Source organism: Petaurus breviceps, unplaced genomic scaffold (genome assembly GCF_028583685.1).
Source record: "Petaurus breviceps papuanus isolate PSGF00001 unplaced genomic scaffold, PetGlider_PUasm1.0 126, whole genome shotgun sequence".
Lineage (NCBI taxonomy): Eukaryota > Metazoa > Chordata > Mammalia > Diprotodontia > Petauridae > Petaurus > Petaurus breviceps.
In genome coordinates, this window is record NW_027185655.1 from 12,713,124 (window position 1) to 12,738,576 (window position 25,453).

At 37.3% G+C, this 25,453-nt stretch overlaps 1 protein-coding gene across 1 annotated transcript in view; it reads right to left on the reverse strand.

The window, feature by feature from the left end:
• Nucleotides 1-444: 444 nt before the first annotated feature.
• Nucleotides 445-25,453, reverse strand: part of PRKG2 (protein kinase cGMP-dependent 2) — a 117,155-nt gene continuing 92,146 nt past the window's right edge. Inside the window, exons 12-16 of the mRNA XM_069098304.1 lie at nt 20,912-21,075; nt 7,203-7,325; nt 6,219-6,281; nt 4,612-4,678; nt 445-3,168 (exon numbers count right to left, since the gene is read on the reverse strand). Coding sequence (XP_068954405.1) covers nt 3,073-3,168; nt 4,612-4,678; nt 6,219-6,281; nt 7,203-7,325; nt 20,912-21,075 — 513 coding nt within the window. The 3' untranslated portion in view covers nt 445-3,072. The remainder of the gene's footprint in view (nt 3,169-4,611; nt 4,679-6,218; nt 6,282-7,202; nt 7,326-20,911; nt 21,076-25,453) is intronic.

A 25,453-nucleotide genomic window follows, 5' to 3' on the forward strand; every position in this document is an offset into this window, starting at 1 on the left:
TAAAAAATGTCTTTACTTGTTATGGACTCCATTTCATCAGTGTGTAACCAAAAGCCAGGTGGTGTCACTTGACCCCTCTAGAAGCTGACAAGACTTAAACCTGGAAGAGACCTTAGAGATGGAATCCAACTTCCTTTTACAGGTGAGGCAAGTGAGGCCGGAGGACGAAATGAATTTTCCAAGAGACGCACAGTCCATCAGGTGCAAAGGCAGGATCTAGATGAGATCCACTTGCCCACACTGGGTGCTGTTTCCACTATTCCACACTGTCTCTCTTGGAGAAGAGCTTCAGAAGGCACAGGTATGGAAGACTGAACTACCAAGTGAAGTAAGGAGAACAGAAAAATTTTAGAGTGTAGAAGAGGAGAGTGAACCCCTTCAAATATGTATATATGTGTGTGTGCATATATATAAATATACACATGCATACATATATATGTGTATATATAAATATATGGAAGATATGTAATCCCTTAAACTCTTTTTTCTATCATATACTGTGCCCTGGAAAAAATGGTGAGTGTACAGCCTGTAGAAAACAAGTTTGGCTTTGAAAAACAAGAAAAAGCTAACTATAAAGGAAGGAATAAGCATTTATATCATGTCTATTATGTTCCAGGCTCTGTGCTAAGCAATTTTTTACAAATATCATTTCATTTGATCCTCACAACAACCCTGTCAGGTAGATGCTACTATTATCCCATTTTACAGTTGAGGAAACTGAGGCAAACAGTGGTTAAGTGACTTATCCAAGGTCACACAGTTAGTAAGTGTCTGAGGTTGGATTTCAACCAGGTTTTCCTGACTTCACCCCCAGCATTCTATCCACTGCTCCACCAACTGCATCTACTATAACACAATAACATCCATAAAGAAATGACTTAAGTAATGGTGGATAATCACAGGCATGTCAAATTTGTTGTTTTAATTTAGGATTACTCATATTGTCCAAGAATGACATCTGTGAAAATTCTATGAGGAAAATGTAGCTATTAGAACGGTACAGATACACTTAATACACATCCACTTCTTACATTTGTAGTTTCTCAGTTTAAATATGTAATTTAAATATATGTATACATACATATATATTTACATACAAGAAAATTACAGTATATACAAACCAAGTGGGAAAAGAAAAGCATTTTAAAAGACCTTAGAAGTTCTTCAATATCTCCATCCTATTAAAAATGGTACTACTATATACAGTATACAATTTTATAAAATGAATTCCATAAGCAAAGTTTTCTTTGGTTTAGTAAAATGATCCCAAATGAGAAAAACTCATCTTGTTAGCCCTATAGCGAAGCATTCCTGAACTGGGGCTTTCTCGTATCAGCTGATTCTTTGGAGGGAAGGGATAGGAGCACGCAGCTGATTTTCTTTACTCTGCAATTGGCACTTGGGACAAGTCTGTGAAATGGAGGAGTGAGCCTATAGGCCACTCACAGTGCAAAGGAAGACTCAGCAGTCCTGCTAACATGGGAGAGCTAAGTCTCCAGTCTCACTTACGGTTTTCCCTTCTGGTGGTCACTCAGTGGAATTCACTAACATGAATTTATGTGGTTCTAATACTGGTCTTCATTGATATCTATGATCCTACAGATCTTTCATTTGGTAGAGCAGTGGTAGGGGGAAGGGAATGGAATCCTTATTGACTCATTTATTTAAAATTCTGCTATTTTACCAAGCTCCTGTTTTACTTCCAAATAAAAAAAAAAGTAAAAAGAAAGTACATTTATCCCTCAAATGTCTTTATAAAGAATTATTGACTCATTGCTGATCATAATAATCAACATTTGCATACTTGGGTTTCCTTTCAAATTAATTATAGTAATAGTTTTTTCCTTTGATTTTCTAATGAGGACATTCATAGGCATGTTTAAAATATGTCAAAGCTCCCGAGTCAGTTCCCTGAGCTAGTGAAATTTATTTCTTTTTTTTAAAATGATGAATAAATACCTTTTCAGTTTTGTTTCCATGTGCTTTTTACTTTCAGTATGAGAAGAAACAGATTCAAAGACATTAAGTAGAGGGAAGAAGAAGATAAAGTATTTCCCCATTGTCCAAGGGAAGGTGTTGCTTCCCTATACTTTTTAACTCCCTTTAAGCAATTATTTTGTTTCCAAAAAGGATTGTTTTCATGAAGGTATCAGGGCTAATCCCAGAAGACAGAAGTATCTTCTCCTTTAGGGGCTCACTTTACAGTATAATGTCATACATTTAGAATTGTAATTTCAATGACCATCTAGTCCAACCCCCTCATTTTATGGATGAAAAAAGGGAAATTATAGGTGACTAGCCCAAGGTCACATGGGTAGTAAGTAGAAAATAGAGGATTTTAACCCAGGTCCTCATATTTGAAATTCATCACTCTTTCCACAATCTGTCTCACTTTTTTGACTACATTATGCTGAAGAGGTATTTCACTAAAAGTAGAAAGGTCCAAGATCTTCAAATATTTTCATTTTCCAGAGTCTGTGTTTGACATATGGGATTAGTTGGAATTGTCATGTCGGACTTCAGGGACAGAAGGCTCTGAGCAGAATCTTTACATTGCCAGCCTCCTTTTATCTGCTCATGACCAAACAATAGCTCCCAAGAGCTCTATGACAGTCATTTCTAAAGAGGTGCAAGGATGGCTTGGTGAGGAGATGAGGGAGCTGTTTCCTCTTTTTCCTTGTTTCCTCCCCTAAAAAATGTCTTAGCTGGCTCTCAAATATATTTTGCTTTTGAAGGAATCTTAGAAAAGGAATGTGTGGAGGCAAGTAGAAGGCAGAAGTGCTATTACTTTCCCAGGAGCTGTTTTGGGTTAACCTTCAACATTTGGGCAAAGTGATGGGTATTGTTGATCAATACCGTGGCTAGCCAGCAGTTTCTCATTTAGATATTGGGATTCAAACACCCACCCAATGAACCCTAAATCCATGGGAGAGGAGTCCTTTTCCCCTGCCAGGCTTTACAAAATGCAACATGAAATGGCTTCATACTGCAAAAGGGCATCAGAGTGGGTGAATTCTCCTTCTGTGCCTCTTCTGTGGTGTGTGGGAAGCGGAAAATGCTTCTCTTCCTTCAGAAGTCCTTATCCCAACCCGACAATTCATCTGGGGGTACTCCCTTCTCAGGGGGATAGTTGTCAAAGTAGCTGTGATCAATGGGTCCATTGAGCTAATAGGAAAACAGTGAAAGCAAATGTAAGCAATATCAGTGTCCCAAATATGTGGTCCTCGTTCAGCCAAAATGGTGATTTTTATGCTATGATCACTCCTTTTTGTCTAACCGAAAAAGAAAATATTTCACAACAGAATATTTGAATCATCAATTCAAATCTTGGTAAGACAACTCTCATAATGTAATTTTCCTGTTCAGAACTGTTCAGAACTTCATTGGGGTAGAGAACCTAGGGTGTCAGAACTGATCCCTGATGCCCGGGGGCTGCCTGGACACAGGGAGGATGAGGAGGAGAAGGAGGCCCAAAAAGAGGAGTTAAATTCGATTCTTGTTGGCTTTGTGACTGCCTTCTTCCATCCTCTATGTCATTAAGCTCTCTCTTTTTATAATTAATATCACAAGTTGTTTCATATACTGTAACTCCAAAGGGTCTTTCATTATTATGGGGAAGAGATGAAACGTTAAAAAAAAACAAGCCTATTTGAGCCCATCCCTTCTCTACTCCTCACCCCACAAGGACTAAAAGAGAGTCAAAAAGAATGTTCAACAAACTAGGTGCCCAAATAACTATTTTTTTTCTTCTGGAATAACATTTTAAAACAACAGGTCCTGAGACTATTTCCTACCTGTTAGGACTGTTAGGTCAGACTAAATGTCTTAGATCCTTCTCCATCTCACAAAGGCTCCCACGGGTTCTTAACCTTGAGTCCATATTTTTTAAAAAAACATTTTAATAATTGTATTTCAATATCATTAGTTTCCTTTGAATTTTTTTGGATGCATTTAAAAATGTTATTCTGAGAAGGGGTCTCCAGGATTCCCTAGGCCACCAAAAAGGTCCACAACACAAAAAGGTGAAGAATACTGCTCTTGGAATATTTTTCCAACTCTATTCTATGGAATCTTCCTGGTTCATGGGATGTGAAGGGGGGGGTTCTGTGTAAAAATCTGACTGATAAGTTTTTTTTCTCTAAAACACTAAATATAAATTTATGTATTATTTTTAAAATTTGTTATATGTAGTATATTGTTATGAAAACAAAATATATGTTAATTTCCTCTATTTTACTCCCAGAGTTCTCTAATACCCACTTTATCCTAGGTCTAGACTCACATGATCTTTCTTTTTTCATACCCTCGGGCCATGGATTAACCTTTGTCTATAAATTCTACACTAAAAGATGTTCTATGAACAAATCAGTTTGGAAAATGCTGCAGTGAAGACATCAGCCTTCCCCCTTCTAATCAAAATATAACCCCCATCTTAGTGCTTAGGAATCAAAGGGCACTTTCATGGTCCCTTAAAGCAGGAAGACCATCCCTCACCATCACTTATCCCCCTCCACTATTTTCATTGGGGTTTTTTTGGTGGATTTTTTTAATCTATTTGACAATCTGCAAAAAATGGTTCCTATGGAAACAAGAGAGTGGATAGAGTACCTCTCTTTTTAAGGGTGACTGCAGACTCCTTGCCTTCAGTCCCTCCCAATTAAAGCCATTCAGCCACCTCAAAAGAAATGAAAAAAAAAAGGTTATTGTTATGATAAACACCATTAGAATATAAAATTGTTTTGAACATGACTAGTCCTATTTCAAGATATTTCTAAGTAGATGACTGACCACTGGGCAACATGAACGATGATATAGATCTGACCCTGTAAGTGAGGGTCTTGGTTTGTCCTCAACAGAGCCCTTTAGTAAGTCCACTGGCAGCAAAGGGACAGTTTCCCAACATCAGGCCAAGTTCTTACATACATTACTGCACAATGATTCTCCTTTAGAGGACAAGTTCTGCCCTTTGGCATTCATTCTGAGTCACTTTTTAATAAATGAGTTACTTATCTTAAACTTAAAAGATAAGTCTTAAGTCAGAAGGTCTAAATCCTTTCCTTAATGTTTATTATAATGTTTCCTTAATGTTTATTAATAATTTTTAAAGTTTATTTTATATATTATAACTCTATTCAAATACCTATATGTGATATAGGCAAAAGGAAATTGAAAATTATAGAATTCTGTTAAGCAAAATGAAACCACTGCAACTGAATTATAATCTAATTTAGAGTATGCATTTTATGTAAGTCATCAAAGGTATAGGAGGCCAATTTGGGTGCTATGTAATTTGGCTAAATCCTTCACATATTCAATTATGGTAGATTGTTGCTTAAAGAAAGAATCAGAGGGGCGGCCAGGTGGCTCAGCAAGTAACAGCACCGACTCCAGTGTCGGGATGACCTGGATCAAATCCGGGCTCAGATACTCAGCACCACACCCAGAAATAACTGGCCGTGTAACCTTGAGCAAGTTACTTAACCCAGATTGCTTTAAAAAAAAAAAAAAAAGAAAGAAAGAAAGAATCAGTATTTTGAAGTTGTATAGTAACCTTATAAGACTTCCTGCTGTGATATCCATTTCATAAGAAATAACATGATGTGCCACATGGGTAACAATTTAAAGCTTTATATTTTGAGGTCCTTAGGAAAAAAATCTTAAAGTAGATACATTATTATAGCAAAAACAATATAAATTTAAAAATTAAAAATTAAATTAAAATAAAAAAATACCAAAAACAAAAATATAGCATTTTAGCAGTTGATTTAGCTGTCCTCCTTGGCTACCGACATCTAAAAAAACTCAGGGCTTCTAAATACAGAAACAAATTAATTTCCCTATTAGAAGTCAATCTCTTCCTAGAACTTAAGTTTTTAAAATCGTTGGAAGGGATGAAAAGATAACTATTTGAGGGCTTTAAATGGTGATTCTCACAACTTGCATCTAAAAGTGAGACATACTAGAGTAGCTATAAACTTATTTTCACTGAGGTATAAAAGCTATACATTCTGAAACTACTAGAGGAATTATTTTAGCTTCTTTATAACAACTGTGCCCCTGGATATGACAAAGAAAATGCTGGACAATATCTGGAGGTACAAAATTCTTAAAAAATTAGAAAGTAGCTTTTGACTCAATAAGGAAAGCCATTTTAAAAATCCAACAAATTTTACTATTCATTTGTTTTTCTGGGCAAAGAGAAATGACCATGGTACCTGTGCCTCTTAATGTCATTGATTCCACTCTTCAGGTTTCCCAACCTTTCTGTAGGATTTTGCCTTAAAAAAAAAAAAGTTTCTATGAGTTTGTAAATTTTACTTCAGTAAAGGAGTAATGTCCATTTTCCCCCTTTCACTCATACAAGTAAATTGGTGTCTTTATAGCAGAAACGCTCTGAGTTTGCCAGAATGTGACATGTTAAATTGTTTTTCTTGTGACATTTTTTTTCGGTTATCGAGATCTCCTGAAAATTAAACAAGAATTACAGAAATTTTCCATTATAAGAGTTAAGGGAAGGATTTTCTGGGGGAGGGGAGAGGGAATATCTGTATAAAATGTAAAAAAAATGTAAAATTTGGGGATTTAAAAATAAAGCAAAAAGAAGTTGAGTTGGTAAAGGCTGCAATAGTAGACTTTTAAAACATTGGTCATGCTTAAAATAAGAAAGATGTAAATCACTAATTGCGTTATTAACCTAGAGTTCAGATTTCTCTGTTGCTCTGTAACAGAGAAAGATGTTTCTCAAGATTAACCCTGACTGACAAAGAAACTGCAACTATCCATACAGCATGAGGACGGCTCACAATTCTTAGACCTATATATCCTGTAAAGTAAAATGTGGCCCCTCTTTCTGTAATTAGAAAGTTGAGAAATTGATGGAAAAGATTCTGATTTTTGGTCCAAACATGATTTTATCTGTGTAGGGAACTATTTCCCATATTACAGTTACTGGGGCACTGAGAGGTTATATAACCTGCCCGTGGTCACATAGCAAGCATGTATTGGGGGTGGTCGAGAGCAGGTATTCCTGACTTCAAGGCTGACCTTCTCCCCACTCAAGTATGGTGCCTCTCAGTGAACCAGAAAGACATGTAAAATTAACCAAATATTTTCTATTGTGGAGAAATGAATGTGGAGACTTAACTTCTTATAGATAAGGGGCTATTTCAATTATATGCTACTATCATCAATTATGCTACCTGCAAAGTCGGCGAATCAAATCTTCAGGGCGTCGTGTTACCTTCTTGGGAAAATCTATTTTCTCAATTCCCTTGAGAATCAAATTATAAGTCATCATTTGGTCAATCCCAGAAAATGGAGGGCTAGAGAAATGCAAGAATAGAACACATTTTTAACATTCCCAATTTAAAAAAAATTACAAGTACCAGTCTATGAAAGACCAAATTCAATCCGAAAAATAAAAAAGCCCTAAGTTTTAATATAGAAATTGTTTTTAGGGTTATGCCTTAGTTTATACATGTAAATATTTTGGTTATTGTTTGGTCTTAAATATGACCCTCATTACAGTTCTCAGACATTTGGCCTAGTGAAGCTGCTTTAGACCTTTTACTCTGACCCCTGTTGACTGAAATGATTAGGGCCCAGTCTTTCTGGGAGGTGGTATACAACTGAAATTGAAATAGGGCTACTAATCCATACACAAGGATGCCTGCAGACCCATATTGACTTAGTTTTGAAATGCAATGTTACCTATGTTTTATTGTAATTTTATTTATTTTGTTAAATATTTCTAAATTACATCTCAATCTGGATTGTGCTGCACTTTGGAGCGTCAACCCAACTAAGCGTCTCACACCTCTGCATCAGGGCGTAGAATCCATTATAATCAAGGTAACTTTGTGCTATTTTTCATTGTCCCTGCCCTCATCTCAGTGATTATTTTTTTTGCAAATGGTTTCTGAATTGATACTTCTTTTCAACACTTGAATCATTAGAAAGTAAAACATTATATACTATTTATTTTATCCATAGCCACTGAATGAAATCAGACTTTTAAAATCTTTCTTTAACACAAAAAAGTTCCTCTTCTAAAAATCCTTCACTTTTAAAATAAGATAAGTTTATTTTAAATTATCAAAGACAATGACTTTTCCTAATGCACTATCCCTCCTGGAGAGCCATCTCTTATAACAGAAAGAGATAAAAAAAAATGGTTCAACAAACTAAGCATCACATTAAAAAGATTGAAACTATACAAAGTGTTTCTTTGGGACCAATCTTGGTCATTACAATTTCATAGCAACACATTCACACTAATTATTTTACTTTTTTTTCCTTTAAAATTTATTTTATTTTCATCTCCAAATTCTCTTTCCAGCCTTCCTCCCACACTAAAAAAGTAAGGAAAACAAAACTCATTACAATCATGTACAGTCAAGAAAAGCAAATTCTTGCATTAACCAGGTCCAAACATGTATGTGTGTATATATACCAACATGTTATATAATACATATCTGTGTATATTTATGTGTACGTACATACAAACACACACATATATGTTTAAATCTGCACTCTTTGTCCATCACCTTTCACTCTGGAGGTGAGTGGCATGTTTATCATGGGTCTTCTGGAACTTAGTCCTGTGATTAACACAATGTTCCTAAATCTTTCAAAGCTGTTTGCCTTTATAATATTGTTATTATTGTATAAACCGGTTCTCCTCATTTCACTTCCCATCAGTTTATACAAGTATTTCTGAAACTATCTCTGTTATCATTTCTTATAGCAAAATAGCATTTGATCACATTAATATATTATAAATTGTTCCCCATTTGATAGATACTCCCTTGATTTCCAATTATTTGCCACCATGAAAAGAGCTACTATAAATATTTTTGTACATATGGGTCTTTTTATCTTTCTTTGTTCTTTTTGGAATATAGAACTAGTAGCAGTATTGCTGGGTCAAAGAGTACTAACAGTTTAATGACTTTTTGGGTATACTTTGAAATCGCTTTCAAGAATGGATGAATCATTCCCAAGCTCTACCAATAATGCATTAGCATTCTTGTTTTCCCACAGTCCTCTAGTATTTATCATTTTATTATTCAGTCAGTTTTGCCAACCTGATGAGTATCAGTTTGAATCTAAGAGTTACTTTAATTTGCATTTCTATGATTATTAGTGATTTAGAGGATTTTATTTTTTTATGGCTATTGATAGTTTGGATTTCTTCCTCTGAAAATTGCCTACTGACATCCTTTGACCATTTATTAACTGGGGGATGGCTTTTATTCTTACAAATTTCACTCAGTTCCCTATATATCTTAGAAATGATACCTTTATCAAAGAAATTTGCTGCATAGATTTGCTTCCAAATTCCTAGTTTCCTTCTCATTTTAGCTACATTAATTTTGCTTATAAAAAACGTTTTTCAACAGTAATCAAAAGTGTAAATTTGGCATCCTAGGTACTTCTCTATCTCTTATTTGGTCATGAATTCTTACCCAATTCATAGATCTGACAGGCAATTTCTTCCATACTTCTATAATTTTTTTTTAATATTGTTCTTTATGTCTAAGTGATATATCCATTTGGAGCTTGTCCTGGTATATGGTGTGAGGTGCTAGTCTATGCCTATTTTCTGTCAGAATGCTTTTTCCATTTTCTCAATAATTTTTGTTGAATAATAAGTTCTTGACCCAATAGCTAGGATCTTTGGGTTTAGCCTACGCTCTCAGGTTCATTTGTTTCTATATATTGTGTACCTAATCTGTTCCACTGATGACCTCTCCATTTTTTTCTCAGAACCAAATGCTTTTATGACTATAGCTTTGAGATGTAGAGATCTGGTACAACTAAGCTCCCTTCCCACATTTGTTCATGAATTTCATTCATATATTCTTGACCTTTTGTTCCTCCAGATGAATTTTGTTACTTTTTATTCTAGTGCTATAAAGTAGTTCTTTAATGGTTTGATTGACATGACATGAATAATTAAAGTACTATTATCATTTTTACCATATCAGCTTGGTTTACTCATGAGCATTTAATATTTTCTAATTATTTAGTTTCAGTAATGAGTAATTTAAGAATTCCTGTGTGTGTATCTTGATAGGTAGAGTCTCAAATATTTTACACTATCTGTGGTTATTTTAGATGGGGGTCTAATTTGTCTAAAATTCTATTCCGGTGCTTCACTTCTTTTTGCTGTTATTGTTGGATATATTTACATTTGAGGGGGAAGGGTAAATTGAAGTCCCCCACTGTTATAGAATTATTATTTCTCCCTGAAAATTATTTATTTTTTTAAGAATTCAGATGTCATGTCATTTTATCTTTAGTACTGATTTTAATTCACTGTCATTGGTAACTTTCAGCAAGATGAAATTTCCCTCGTTATTTCTTTTGATTTGGACTATTATTGTTAGTGCTCTGTTTGAGGTCAAAGATTGCCACCTCTATCTTTTGTACTTCAGCGAAGCTTAAAAATTTTACTCCATTCCTTTATTTTTAACTGTGTGTATCCTTCTCTTTCAAGTGTATTTTTTTTTTTTTTGGTAAACAATATATTATTGGATTCCAGCTTCTAATCCGTTCTCCTATACGCTTATTTTTTTATGGGTGGGTTCATCCCATTTAACAGTTATGGCTGTTAAGTATGTATTTCACTCCATCCTGTTTTTATGCTTTTCCTTCTCTTCATTCCCACTCCCCTTTAAATGTCTGTCTTGATTCTAACTAATTTCTTCCTTATTCCCCTTCCCCTTTCCCTTACCTTTTCCCTTAACCTTTTTCCCTCTGGTTTCTCTGTTGGGTAAAGTGTGTTTCTGTACCGAACTCTCTCTCTCCCTCCCTTCCTTTTCTCTCTCTCTCTCTCTCCTCTCTCTTTCTCTTTCTCTCCTCCCCTTTGATCAGTTATCAGTTCAAATGACAGTGAGGTCCAAGTCTCATCTATCCCCTGCCCTTGATGTACACAATTCTACTTGAGCATTCTATTTCTGTGATAATTCTTCCCCATTCTTTTCCCTTCCTCCCCTTCTAATGTATTCCTCTTCTCCTTCCTTTCCATTCTTCTTTTAAAATCATCAAAATAAAACAGAATCATGTGCAACCTTCTATTTAATTAGAGTCCTTCTATGACCCCTGTTAATGATAGAGGTCTGAGGAGATATATGTACCACTTTCTCATGTAAGAATATAGTTTAACAGTGTTTTATCCCTTATGAATGCTCATTCATGTTTATTTTTTAATTCTTCTTTTGACTTCTGTGTTTGTATGTCAAACTTTCCACTCACTTCGGTCTTTTAATCAGAAATATTTTGAAGTTCTCTAGTTCCCTAGAGGTCCATTTCCCGCCCCTGCCTGCCCCTGCAGGATAATATCTAGTTTTGCTGGGCAAGTTATTTTTGGTTGTAAGCCTAGATATTTGGCCTTTTGGAATATTAGGTTTTAATTCTCCACTCTTTAAAGTGGTGGATGCAAAATCTTATGTAATCCTGAATGTGATACCTCAGTACTTGAATTCTTTTTTTATGACTACTCATACTATTTTTTTCATTAACCTGAGAACTTGGATTTTGACTATAACATTCCTAGGAGTTTTCATTTTAAGGTTTCTTTCAGGAGGGGATTCTTCCCATTTCTACTTTGCTTTCTGTTTTTTTTTTTTATTTGTTTTGCCTTCCAGTTCTATGAGTAGTTTTCTTTAAATTTAAGTTTAAATATTTAAAGATCTCTTAAAAGATGATTCTTAAATGATCTCTTCTCAATCTGTTTTCTAGGTCAGTTGCTTTCAAAAGTTATGAGATTTTGTTTTTCAATTTTTCAATTTAAAAAATATTTCTTAATGTCTCTGGTAAGCTTCTATTTGGTGAATTCTTCCTTGGAAAGGTTTTATACCTCTTGTTTCATGCTATTAATTTTGTTCTCTTATTTTTCTTCCATAGTTCTCATTTCTTTTCTGACTCTTTTCTCTTACTACTCTCAGTTAGTTTTCTACATCATTTTTATCTCTAATATTTTTCAACTTTTGCTTTATCTTTTCCAGAAATTATGTTTGGATTTGTGCCCAGGCTGAATTTTTCATTGAGGCTTTGTTTGTAGATGTTTTGTCATTCTCTTCTCTCAAGTTTTTGTCTTAACTTTCCTTCTTACCATACTAGCTCTCTATAGTAAGAGTATTTTTTTTTTTTGCTTTTTATTCTTCCAGTCTACTTCTTGACTTTGGACTATATGTGAGGGCTAGACTCTGCACACTTCTGAAGGGAATATCTGGGCTGGGCTTCTTTCCTCTTGCATCCTTCTGCTGCTTTCACATCTGTAAACTTTCAGTGCTCCCAAAGTGATGTGATCTGAAGTGGACTTTTCCCTGACCTCCTGGTATGAGCTCTGCAAGTTTCTGAAATAAGTTTGTCCCTGATTAAAAGTTTCAGTAGACTGTTACTAGATTGAGCATCTTAAAGACTTGGCAGATTAAGAGTGAATGAACTGGCAGATTGAGAGTGAATGAACTATAAGTTCCTCTTTAGTCTGGGATTTCTGCCATGATTATTTTACTGCAAACTTCAGCACTGACTTGAGGCTAGACCTGAGTCCCTGCTCTGCTGTGGAGACCAGAGCCAGAGTTACTGTTTGCTTGTGAATTTATTTCTCAGTTCACAGCTAGGATGAATGACTGAGCTAAATTATTTTTTATTCTTCCTTGTAAAGTCTGTTCTACTGGTTTACTTTTTATTTTTTAACTAGTACCAAATAGTTTTGATGATAAGATAAGATAGTGCCTGGACAAGTTATTTGAAATGATATTAGAGATACCCAGATGAGGAACTGACCTCTACCAATGCAGGTCAATATTCCTTGTGACTTATAGGCTTAGTGAGCTGCCTACAGCACAGACACATTAAGTTACTTGTCTACAGTCACATTATTAGTATGTTTCAAAAGGTAGGACTTGAACCCAGGTCATTCTGAGTCTATCATTTTCTATCTACTACACCATGGAGCTTTGTAGTCTGCAGTCTAGAAATGCTTATTTCTCTCTCTTCCTAACTTTTTCATTATTCCCCTTGATATTATAGATCTTTTCTTCCTCCAAATAGTTTTCATCATTATTTTGTCCAGTGCTATAAAACAGATGTCAAACACAGTGGCCACATGCAGCCCAGCAGCCCACAACACTCCCTAGTGCAGCTCAAACCAGATGAAAATGTAGCTGGGAAATAGTTCACAAAAAAAAATAAAAATATAGAAAAACATAGATAATACTAATATGTGTCTTTCTAAGGCAATACAAGGCCTGCAAGGAACCTTATGTTTAGCTTTGTGGCCCCCATTTCCATTTGAGTTGGACACCACAGCTGTCACATACTGCCTTGTTCATTTTGTTGGTGTAACAATACACCAATAAGTTAACTTTGGTAGTATTGCCCTCTTTACCATGTGGGCCCAGCATAGCCACAAGCACTGAATTTATTCAATCTGTTCATTAGTTGTTCCTAAGCATTTTGTAGTCTTTGGCAGATTGCTTCCTAAATATTTTGTTGATTTTCTAGTTGTGTCGATCCCTTTTTGGTTTTTGTTATTGCAGTGGCACACCTGCCCTGGCTTCACCTCCCCACATCATGCTCAAACTGGCAGGTTGGGTTCTTAGAGGAACAACTGCTACCTTGGGTTCTAGGTTCTAGGTTCTTAGGTCACTTATGGGTGACTACAAACTAATAGTGTAGTACCAGAACCCAAACCAGTGTGATTCACATTAATAGACCCCCAAGAGATTCAATTAACTCCAAAAAAAGGAATTTACTCAAATGGCATGGGGAGAATAGTAGTTAGAACCCCTTTCCCCCCCTCAAAAAATTCACCCAACACACAGAGTCTGGGAGGGGAGAAAGTAGCCATAACCTTGAAGTACAATGTTGGTATGGTATGTGTATAGGGGACACAAGTTACTAAGGGGATTCACAACAGGAGAATTGCAGGCTTTCAAATGTCTTTTCTTTGTCTGGAGAGTCTCCTAAAAGTTCTCTGCTGAATGGGGCATTCATGTCACTGCTGAAGCAGTCACTGCTGCTAGGGTGGGCAGACAACCACAGAGAACAGATGGACAAGTGAACCAGCGGGGCTTGCTTCTTGAAGGACATAGTGTCCGTTGAATGGATTGGAATGGGTTGGTCACTCGGCCATTCTGGTTTGGAAATCATTCACAGACAAATTTATTCTGCCCAAAAGCTGATCAAAATCAGGCAGCTTTCATTTGTACTCGTCAGCTCTCAGGGATATATCATGCCCTTTCACACTTGGTCCAGTTTAACACATCTATTTCCTTTAGTTTTATTAATCTTCTCTCCATCAGCCTTGGCTTGTCTGTTCAAGTTACAAACCTGAAGACCTCTTCCCTTTTTTTTTTTTTTTTTTTTGCTGAGTGACACTGAATGACATGGCAGACACAAGTCATACTGTCCTACTACTGCCAAATTACTTTTCTAGTCGGAAGCATCCTCCCTATGTGACTTCAGGTTCTGAAATCACTAAACTCTCTACAATTCCTAAAGCTGTGCCTTTAAGATTTTTTAGGAGTCTACCTACTTTCTGATCTGGCCAGAAACTCTGAGGGTCTTCCCCTCCCTCAGTGATTCTTTTGTGAAGGCAAAGTAGACCATCTTTACCTCACTTTTTACTTAGCCTTTTGCTACTGAATGGGTGTTACCTCAGACAAACAGAGACCTGGCAAAAATCTTAGCTTAAATAGGCCAAGGTCACCTACTGCATCCTGGGCCATCACCAGGTTTTTTTTGACCTATGTCTTGCCACTAGACTCCAATGACTCTGGAGGAGAGAGTAAGGCTGATGACTTTGCCCAGCCCAAATCCAATTCACTTGGAAGTCAAGACCTTACCCTCCTGATGTCATTGATCCTTTTTTAGAATGAAGGACAAACACCAAGGAATCTACCTTTTTTCCATTTCAGATTTCTGCCAATGTCCTGGTGCTTTGGTCCCATTTCTAAATCAAACTTTCCATGTTTGTACTTTCCTGAGAAAAATCTTCACAGTAGCCTATGGTACCACGGCAGTGAAACACCTTAACATATGGAGACCTAACAGCCTCTGTAGTCATATCCTTGGCACCCGAGATGATGTTTTTCTAGGTCAGTCCTGGGAGCATCTGTCCCCAAACACTTGCTGACTATCACATCACTCTGCAGTATTCTCTCATTCTCTGTGACAGTCTTGATCATTGGTTACCATGTACCTTATGAAGCTCCATTATTGACAGGAATTTCACAGGGGCTCACATTCTCAGGTAATGCAGAAAAAAAAAAAAGGCTTCTTGTCATTTTCCTCCTATTACTTGGCTGGCACTTTACTTCTCCCCAAAGTTTCAATCACATCTTACCAAATACTTTCGATATCCTCTCAGGTTCCATAGTAGTCTTCTATCCAGGAGTTCTCAAGGCAGCTTGAGCTGCATTGCTACAGATCAGAGCTCAAGAGATGCAATATTCATATTGCTTATATCAGTCTCTATATTTGTAATGGACACAATAGTGCAACAGATAGTAGAACTTTAGCATTTCAAAGAACAAAAGTCATCTTGTAGGAACTAGTCTAACTTGTAAAAGGAACATACCAGAAAAGAGGCTGCCCAATTACATCCCAGAACAAAAGAAAAATGCTCGTTTTTCTCTAGGGGAATCCACAGAGAGAGCACCCAAAAATATCGCACAAAAGTTCCCACGCTACAGGATCTTTGAGATCACTTCCCCATTTTGCACAGATTGGGTCCCCAGAGAGATGACTAGTCCCTCTACTAATGTGGGTGACAACCACTATAGTTCATGACCTCAAATCATCATGTCTTCTAGTAACAATAAGCCAATAAACTCAATTAGTCTTTTTTTTTACTCATTTTCTCAAATGGCAAAACAAAAACAGAAGTTACATACTCTTTGCCAAAGCCTGGAGTTCTCTGTTCAGCTAAGATACAGAGTGAAGGAGTGGGAGGAAGGAAGGAAGAATGGGCCCAAGCTTAAGGTACAACAGTAGCCTGGTGTGTTTTGGCACCAATGGCCAAGGCAACTCTAACTGTGATTCTGCAGGGCTGGGGTGCCCTTCTTTTGTCTGGTGAGTCCTCATTAAGCTCCTTTTGAAGGGAGGCATTGATGCTGGTAATGAATGTGACCGCAGTTGCTAGGCTTATATGACTCCAGAAAACATGGATTCCTGGGGCTATGATGGCTCAGCCTGACTGAGGACTGGTGTTTCTGCTAGAGAAGAATGATAGCTTCTGGGAAGGGGTATTGGGGGAGGGGAGCTAGCAGGGGTCATGATGGACAAGCTGATCTGTCAGACTCCCTGGTCCTGCAGCTTCAGGCTTGGAAAGGTGTGAAAATGTGCTCTTTCAGCCCAGATGCTGCTGGGATCTTTCAGAAGCATAGAGACCTTTGGACCCGTGTTATAAGAAGCTTCTCCAATTCAGCTCTGGGGCTACTGGCCTACCAGGAATGGGGTGGGAGAGGTATGCCCTCTGTCCTTCCTCCTGCTTGATAAGTCTTCATAGTTCAGTCAGGCTCCCTCAGTTTAGCCAGATTTATGAGGTCCATTTCCCAGATTCCTGCTGGATCTAAGTGAAAGGAGTGACTGGAAATGAAAGGACTAAAGTAATTTGTTCCCAGAGATAAGTTAATTGCCTTTTCATATGCAAATAAAGTACTCAAAGCCTCAGAATTCCTTCCAAAAAGTAGAAAGCTTCCTTTACACCGGAATATGATTCACACTTGGATTTTACTTTCCTCCTAAGACTTTCAACCTTGCTAAAATCTAAACAGAACTCACTCTTCAATTATACAGAAATGCTCTTAGTTTTTTTCTGTCTATATTTTATTCTTTACTAAAATTGTTAGTTTACTCAACAAGCCGATGCTCTAGAATTCTCTAAACCTTAATGTTATTAGAAAACAGGAAGATGTGTGTCTTTGCCTACCTTGATGCTATTTTAGTACGTCTACAAAAACGTCAAAAAATAGTGGGGAAAATGGGCATCCTTGCTTTATCCCTCTACTTATTGGGAAACCCGGTGCCCCTCCAATTGTCTCTATCCCACAAAAGCCTATTCATTTTTCTACCAGGACACCATACGTCCCCCATACTTCTGTTGCTTTTTTATATTTCAAAGTTTTTCTTTCTTTTCTGTTTTGTTTTATGGTTTTCTTCTCTAGCTTGTACTTTTTGTTATGTTAAAGAAAGATTCATCTCTGCCTCTATGAATCTGAAAATGGGGTATTCTTTGAGAATACCAAAGGCGCTTCTTTGGAGATTGTTTATTCATTTATTGATATAATCGTGTCATTTTGGATGCTTTCTTCTCAGTTCAATTATGTTAATTATTTTCCTGATGTTGAATTATCCTTGCATCCCTGCTGTAAATCCAACTTGATTACAATGAGTGATTTTTTTGGATAAATTATTATAGTTTTTTGCCAGGATTTTAAAAATTTAGTTTTCGGTTGATATTCATTCATAACATTTGATCTATAATACTCTTTGTTTACTTCTTCCCTTATTTAGATGTTGTTGATGATGATGTTCAGTCACTGTCTGACTCTTCCTGACCCCATAGATCATGCTATGCATGTTCTCTTGGCATAGATACCAACGTGGTTTGTCATTTCTTTCTCCAGCTGATCCTTTTGTCAAACCAAGATCATATAGCTAGGAAGTGTCTGAAGCTGGATTTGAACTCAGGTCTTCATGACTCCAGGCCCAATGCCCTCTCCACTGAGCCACCAGCTGCAGGGTTAGAAGTCAGGGCTATTTTTATCTCAGAGAAGGATTGTGGTAGAGCACTTTCCCAATTTTCCAGAATAATTTTTTATATGAAAACAACTTAAATTTTTAAAAGTTTTATAAAATGATCTAGTATGGGACTTCTCACTCTTCTCTCTCCCCCACATCCTTGGGTAGTTCCTTTATAACTAGTTCACATTCTTTTTCTGAAACTGGATTATTTCAGATCTCTAGGTAGTCTTGTCCATGTGGGTATTTTATATTTTTATCGACAAACTTCTATTTCTTTTGAGTTCTCAGTTTTGCTGACATTTAATTATAGAAAACAGATTCAGAAAATTCTTATAATTATTTTCTAGGTTTAATCCTTTTATTGTTTTACTGTGGTTCCTTTAATCACAATATAATTTCCTCATTTATCTCTATTGGTGATATAAATTTTTATTATTTCTTTGCCTCATTTTGGTTTTGCCTGATGCACAGTAAATTCTGTTCCAGTCTCTTGTTTCAAAACTATTTACTTTGGTTTTTAAGATGTGTTTCTTCTATAAAACAGTTGAAAGACCCCTCCATATTATTCATATCCAACCCTATCAACCCCCTCATGGTTTCCACTTGCATCTTTACAGAGCCCAGACCCCATGATCTGACAGTTTCAACTATATTCTTACTAGTGAAAAAGGTTGATTAAGAGAGATTTGCAATCAACTTGAAGAACATGTGGGGAACCTTTATTTTGGACTTGGATTGTATCTCATCAATTAGGGATAAATTGGTTGGTTTGCATTACTCTAAAATGGAGATGAATTGATTGCTTTGGGATTTGGGGGGGATGGAGCAACCCCCCTATACCTGGTCTGTGAAAAAGAGGGTCAGTTTTTGAGTTACCCATTCTGTGCTTTTCTCCTGTTTTGGAAAACTAGAAGCACTGAGAAGAGACCTAAAGCTTAGGGGTAGGAGACCATCCATTGCTTTCCCCTGGCCTGGGAGCCATTACAGACTGCCTTGGGGCAGAAGGGCATCATAGTGTGTACAACCTTTGACCCCATGGAAAGGACCTTAGCAGCTAGCTAATCCAACCCATGTTCTGACTAGCACCTCCAGCATAGCATAGCCCACAAATGGCCATAGAGCCTTTGTCTGAAGACCTCCAGAGGGGAGACTTGACACCGTTTTATGCCGTCCATCACTCTTGAGCTACAGTTAATTAATTGATAGTAAGTTTTCCTGACATCCAGCTTATTAGACCCTTTGTAACTTTCCACCCATCTTGCTTTGTTCTAGCACCTGGGGATTTGCCAGTGTGCTTCCCATTACAGCAGACTCAATTAGCTCTCAACATAGACAATGACTAAAATGTCTTAGTGAAAAACGGTAGCTCTAAGATACTCCCTATAAACTGTGAAGGGCAGCCTTCCACATATACTCACAACATCCTCGAGAAAAGGGAAATGGACCTTACAGTACGTGTTGGCTCATACGGCACATGTGTAAGGGTATTTGTTAAACAAAAGCTGCTCACTCTTCTGGTCCTGCTGGGCCTTAAATTCCTATCTCTCCTCATACAGTCAGTCTACATGATTCTCACTCCTTGGACAAAGCATTTCTGGCCTGTGGGCTGCTCCCCTAGGCTCCCTGGGTCTGTACCTTTCCATACCTTGATACTTAATTTCATGGGTTGGCTTTCTCTTGAGTCCATAGCTGGTTCTCTTTTCTTGCTGTCAAAGGTCAAGCTCCTTTAAGCTACTAGAATGACTTTCCCTCGGTATCCAAGTCTGTCTAGGAGCAGTGGTTCTCCAAGTATGGGTTGTGGACCTGTGAGGGTCCTATGAAACCCACTGCACAAAGTCAAAACAATTTCCATAACAATACCAAGACATTATTTGCCTATTAAAATATTTTTTCCCTTTTCCAACTATATATCTCTGTGAAGTTGGATTTTCTGCAAACACTTCAACCAAAATAACACATAACTACAGATTGAAGGCAGAATCAAAATGGAGGTTCCTGCTGGTTTCTATTAATTCAGACATTAAAGAGATTTGTAAAAATACAATGCCACTCTTCATTTTTTTGTTTTGGAAAATGTACTTATTTTTACACACAAAAAAATTAGTTCAATGGATTGATTAAAATAAGCAAGAAAGAAGAGAGAGGAGGCAGGAGAGACTATCACAAGCAAGACAGCAGATGGTAGTGATTTCACTAGTGTTAGCAAAGTGATGAGCCTAGAGTTGGGGTCAAAGCACAGAATATATCCTGTCCCCACCACACTACACAATGGGTGCCAAGGGGCAGGGACATACTTTCCCCCAGCCTTTGTCCCTCTCTGCAAATGGAGAGATGAATATATTGTGGGTAATATACTCACTTTAAACTTCCTGCTTCCCTTTTGTCTTGGGAAATGGTGACCTTTGTTCCAAATGTTTATTTATTTCTTAGGCCAGTAAATGTCATAAAGCTAATCCTTATAAACCCAAACTGTAGTGATTCTACCTAGAGTCTGTCTATCTATCTAGATTTCTATGTATATTAGTATATGTATAAAATAGGTGTCAATATTGATATGCCTATCAATATTGATTATCATTGACATAGATATCAATTTAAAGAGATATCTATGGATAAGTGTGTGTGGGGGGCAGAGGGGATTTCTTGTTTAGAGATGAGATATTTTTGCCTAACTGAATTAGGTTGGGGGTCTGGAGTAATACATTAAAATAGTCAGAGAATAAGGTGAGGAGGCTGGTGTCACACACTGCACTCCTGGCAAATAACCAAAGACCAGGACAGTCCTTGTTTTTAAAAAAGCCATTTTTAAAAGCATTTGAGCAAAGCATGTTCATCTCCCTTTACCCAGGGGCAGTTGTTTGCTCTGTGGAGCTTGAAAAGAGAAGTATGCCCCCCCTAGAAGAAGGAGGAGAGAGAGAGTTTCTTGGGAAGGGAAAGGCCCTGCCTGGAAGCAGAGTGAGCTGCAAGGGAAGCCCACCCCAGACAAGGGAGGGGGGAAGCACTGCCCAACATCCTCAGAGCCTCTGATTTAGTGTGCCTTGATTGCAGCACCACCTGGTGGCTGATATCTAGAATAGACGCTCCTCTTCACTCAACATAAGACCACTGATGTGTTATTTTTAAATGGAATAAATAAAATGTCACTTACTTGCCAGTCAGCAGCTCGTAGACTAGAATTCCTAGTGACCAAAAATCCACACTGAAGTCATGCCCTTTGTTGAGAATGACTTCAGGAGCTACATACTCTGGGGTCCCGCAGAACGTCCATGTTTTCTGTCCAGATCCAATCTTCTTAGCAAATCCAAAATCCACCTGGCAAGGAATGGTAGGTCATTTTTCAGCATCTCTGGCCCGACAAGTTGGAGCTATTAGCCTTCCAGGGACCTGAAGAGTCTATATCTGTCTCTTCTCGGTCTAGTGGAGCCCTCTTCTTCCTCTTGCTTCATATTCCCATGCTCAGCACTGCCCTCTATAGTGCCTCACATTCACTTACCTCCCAATCTGGCTGATTCAGTGGGCAACCCCGTGAGCCCCGACAGCCACACATCTGTATCTATCTGTCCTTCCATGGCAGGAGCTAAGCCAATCCTGCAGGCCTTTCCTAGGACCTAGGGAACAATTTCTACCCTGGCCCTAGAGCAGTCCTCCTTTGGGACTTGAGAAAGCTTTCTGGCAGAAAGGGACCATGAAGTATGAGATTCACTAAACCAGGAAAGGACCCTGATCTGAAATATTGTGCTTTATCATCAGAATGTTTCCACAACTAATTTCCATGGAATGAGGGACTCCCAGTGAGGAAACTCCATTTACTAATGCAGCTTGGTATCTATTTTGCAGAGGAGAATCTTTTTAGATGGTTGCCTGGAGCACTGAAAGTTATGGTCACACAGACAATACTGTTCCTAAATAGGACTTGAGTCTAATTCTCCATCTACTCTCTATTAGAGAAGCATCAAACACTACCCACAATGTTCCCAATGTTGTCCCAACAAGAATATAATGTAATTTAACAAAATAAATGGTGATATAATAGGATATGGATGATGTTAATATGTGATTTTTCCAAGTCTGACTTAATATGCAGCCTGCAGGGATCCTTACGTACAGCTCTATTTGAGTTTGACACAGCTGGTCTATACTGCACAAGGACTGAATGAATTGAAAGGCTCCCTCTCTCTCCCCTCCTCCCACCAGAGATATGTATATAAATTGTATCTGGGCTTCCAAAGACATATAAAGGCACTTGATAATATTACAATGGTCTTAGTTAAAATAAATAAAGAAAATAATGCCAGGTATGGGATTTAGCAGCTAGCCTCCAAATTAGGAACCAAACATTATTTTTTTTTTTGAGAAGGAAAAGAAAGGGAATGAAAGGGAAAGGAAAGAAAAAGAAAGGGAATTAAAGTGACAGGCAGCTAGGTAGTGAAATGGATAGAGCTCTAGGCCTGGGGGCAGGAAGACCTGAGTTCAAATCCAGTCTCAGATGTTCACTAGCTATATAACCCTGAGCAAGTCACTTAAACTCTGCCTGACTCAGTTTCCCCATCTGTGAAATAAGCATAACAATAGCACCAAACTCCAAGGTTGTTGTGAGGGTCAAATGATATAATCTTTGTAATGTTTTGCACAGTGCCTAGCATGTGGTCAGTCTTAGCAGTTCCTCTGTTGGGGACAGCACCAGTTCCATCATCTGATTCTCAGATGTCAAAAACTCGGAACTCTGCATTAGCTTTCTTTGCTCCCACATCACACTTAACTCATATTGAGCTTGCAAGTCACTCCAATTTAAAGATCTTTTTTCAAAAGAACAATTGGATAGCCCATTGTGTTCTTGTAAAATTGATTGTTTAACCCAAATGAAGGTTTTTACATTTTCTCTGTTAAGCCTCAACGTATTGATAGTCAGACCAATATGCCACTGTCAATAACTTTTTGAGTTATGATTCTATCGTCTCATGTATTAGCTAACCCTCCCAGCTTTGTGTCCTCTTCAGACTTCATAAACATGTGTGCATTTACCTAACTTACTGACAAGGGTATTAGACAACACAGGTACAAGCAGAGATCCCTGGGCCATCCCCCTAGAGACCTCCTCCCCATCAAACCATTAATAACTCCTTTTGGATTTGGTGATAACAATCAATTCTGGACCCACCTAATCGTACTACTGTATAATCCACACTTTTCCATCTTTTTCACAAGTTCTTTGATGTCTTACATTATGAGTACTTTTAAATATACAAGGTCCAATTGTCCAAGAAAATGTATCTCCCAAGTTTTAGGGTGGCAGCTTAAGACAAAGAATTCAGATAAAATCCCAAAAAGAATCCCATCATACTAGGAGTGCCTCTGATACACGAGTTACACACAAGGCAGGGACAGTCCTCTTACCATCTCGAGAAAACGAAAACAGCATAATTTGAAGTGGGATTCTTTCACCCACATGGGATTGTTCCCTAAGACTATTGTGCATTTATGAGACTCTCAAGGATATTAAGAAGTAATTTTGAAATAAGCTGAGCTCTTTATACAGAGCAAGGGAATTGATGTGGGACTGCCTACCTAACTTTGTAAGCCTGGAGTTTAATGGATAAGGAAGCAATGTTTAATTTTATTTTTATGTCCAGCTAAATGAAAATGCAATTTTATGTTTGAAATTGCTTTTTTACTCATCTGTTCACTGCATTTAAATTCTCTCCATTTATGGAAGAGAGAAAGGCCTTTAATGTGTTTGCAAAAGTTGCTAGAGGAGTACATTTCAGTTGGAACAACTGATTCCATAGAGACTTTGTCTTGGAGGGCACGGACTGATAGAATCTGGTCACCATTGACATGTGTATTTATTGCTGGGAAACCTCCAAAGTTCATTTGGCAGCATTTAGATTATTATCTTTCATTCCAGATTCAGGGTCATGAGCAGATACTTTAGTAGGAAGAACCTTAGAAAAAAACCTTTCATCCATTAAACAAAACCATACTTACAAAACTTTCTAGAGACGCTGGCTTTGCATGTATTGATCTCTCCACGTATTTTGTACTAAGATGGGAATCTCCAGTAATAAGATGGTAAAGACTTAACAAAAACATTGTGGCAAATGAAAAGTCTGAGAGACATAAATTCCGTGTAATTAATAATCAATTTATTAATCATGACTAGCAAATAATCAATAAAATGAGTTCAGTGGTCCTCTCAGAAGCAAAAGAGGACCCTTGGAGACTCCTGAATGCTTAAAAACTCTTAGAGAAGGCATTGTCTCTGACGGGTAGAAATCAACCCTGATTGGTTAATAATTAATGAGAGACTAGATATTATAATGAGAGATGGGCTTATTCTAATGAGAAGTTGGAGGTTGTGACTGTCTCTCTTGGACAAAGAGATTCTTCTCCACACCCAGAACATTCTACCTCCAGCAATCTATACACAAGAATTTATGTCCACTTAGACCACTTAGTGTAGTAGAACAATGGGCCAGAATTCACCTAGATTAGGTCCTCTTCACACTTTAATCAGAAATTAGCTTTCCCAGTTGGGTTTTACCTTAGGCTTAGGGTACAAGTATATGGTACAGTGGGTAGAGTCAGGAAGACCTGAGTTCAAATTTGGTCTCAAACATTTCTTGGCTTTGTGAAGAATGTTAACTCAATCTTTTCATCAGTCCTGTCCATCAGAGACTGCTTTGACCTAGTCTTGAAATAGGGAAATAGAAAGGGAAGAAAGAAACCTGGAAAGAAACCTGGATTCGCCCCCCCCCCCCATTTTAATTGGTTAATAACCATTCCTCTCAGTGTAATACACTGTCAAACCCACAAAAAATAATTAAAGGTAAAACAATGAGATTTCAAATATCTTTATAAAGCAACAATAAAAGCCTCAATGTTTGGAAAAGGTAAAACTTATCCATTGTGGCTATCTTGTGCTAAAGTCTCCAGGAGATATTCACAATTCCTTATATTTTCTAGTACTGGGTCACAAATCAGAAGCCTTGTGTCTAGACATGGTTAATTCTGCTTTGTTAATTCTACTACCTAAAAGTTCACATGTCAAAAAGGGGTAAGAGAATGTATTGTAAATGATGAAAAAGACAAAGACGAGGTTATGATAAAGAAGAAAATTAACATGAGGAAGAAATGTTTCATAGTAGAAAACAGCTTTTCTGTAGATTCATTGTGACTCACTTACATCCTAAAGATAGGGAATATGAAAGTGAGACTCAATTACAATAAGATAAAAAAAAACTTCTAGGGTAACATTGTGGTGGGTCTTGAGAAAGGGCATAGGAGAACGTATTTCAAGGAGGAAAATGCATAACTTAATACTAATATTAGTTATTTGGGGGGCAAGCCACTTGACCTGTTTGCTTCAGTTTCTTTTAATATAAAATGAGGATATCTACCTAGCAGAGTTGTTATGAGATTAAAACAAGACACTATTTGTAAAAGGCATTTAGCACAATGCCTAGAACATAGTAAGTACTACATAAATGCTTATTCTCTTCCCTTTATAAAGGGAATATTTAACAATTTTTAATAACTGAAAGCTCTAAGTTATCAACACTCTTTTAACCAGTATATTGTAGCTTCTGGAAAAACCTTCCAAATAAAGAAGTGTGTTTCCGTTTAATTTAACAGTTACTTGGTTAATCTAATACCTGTGGAAAATAAAGTACTTATTTCCTTTTGATGATAT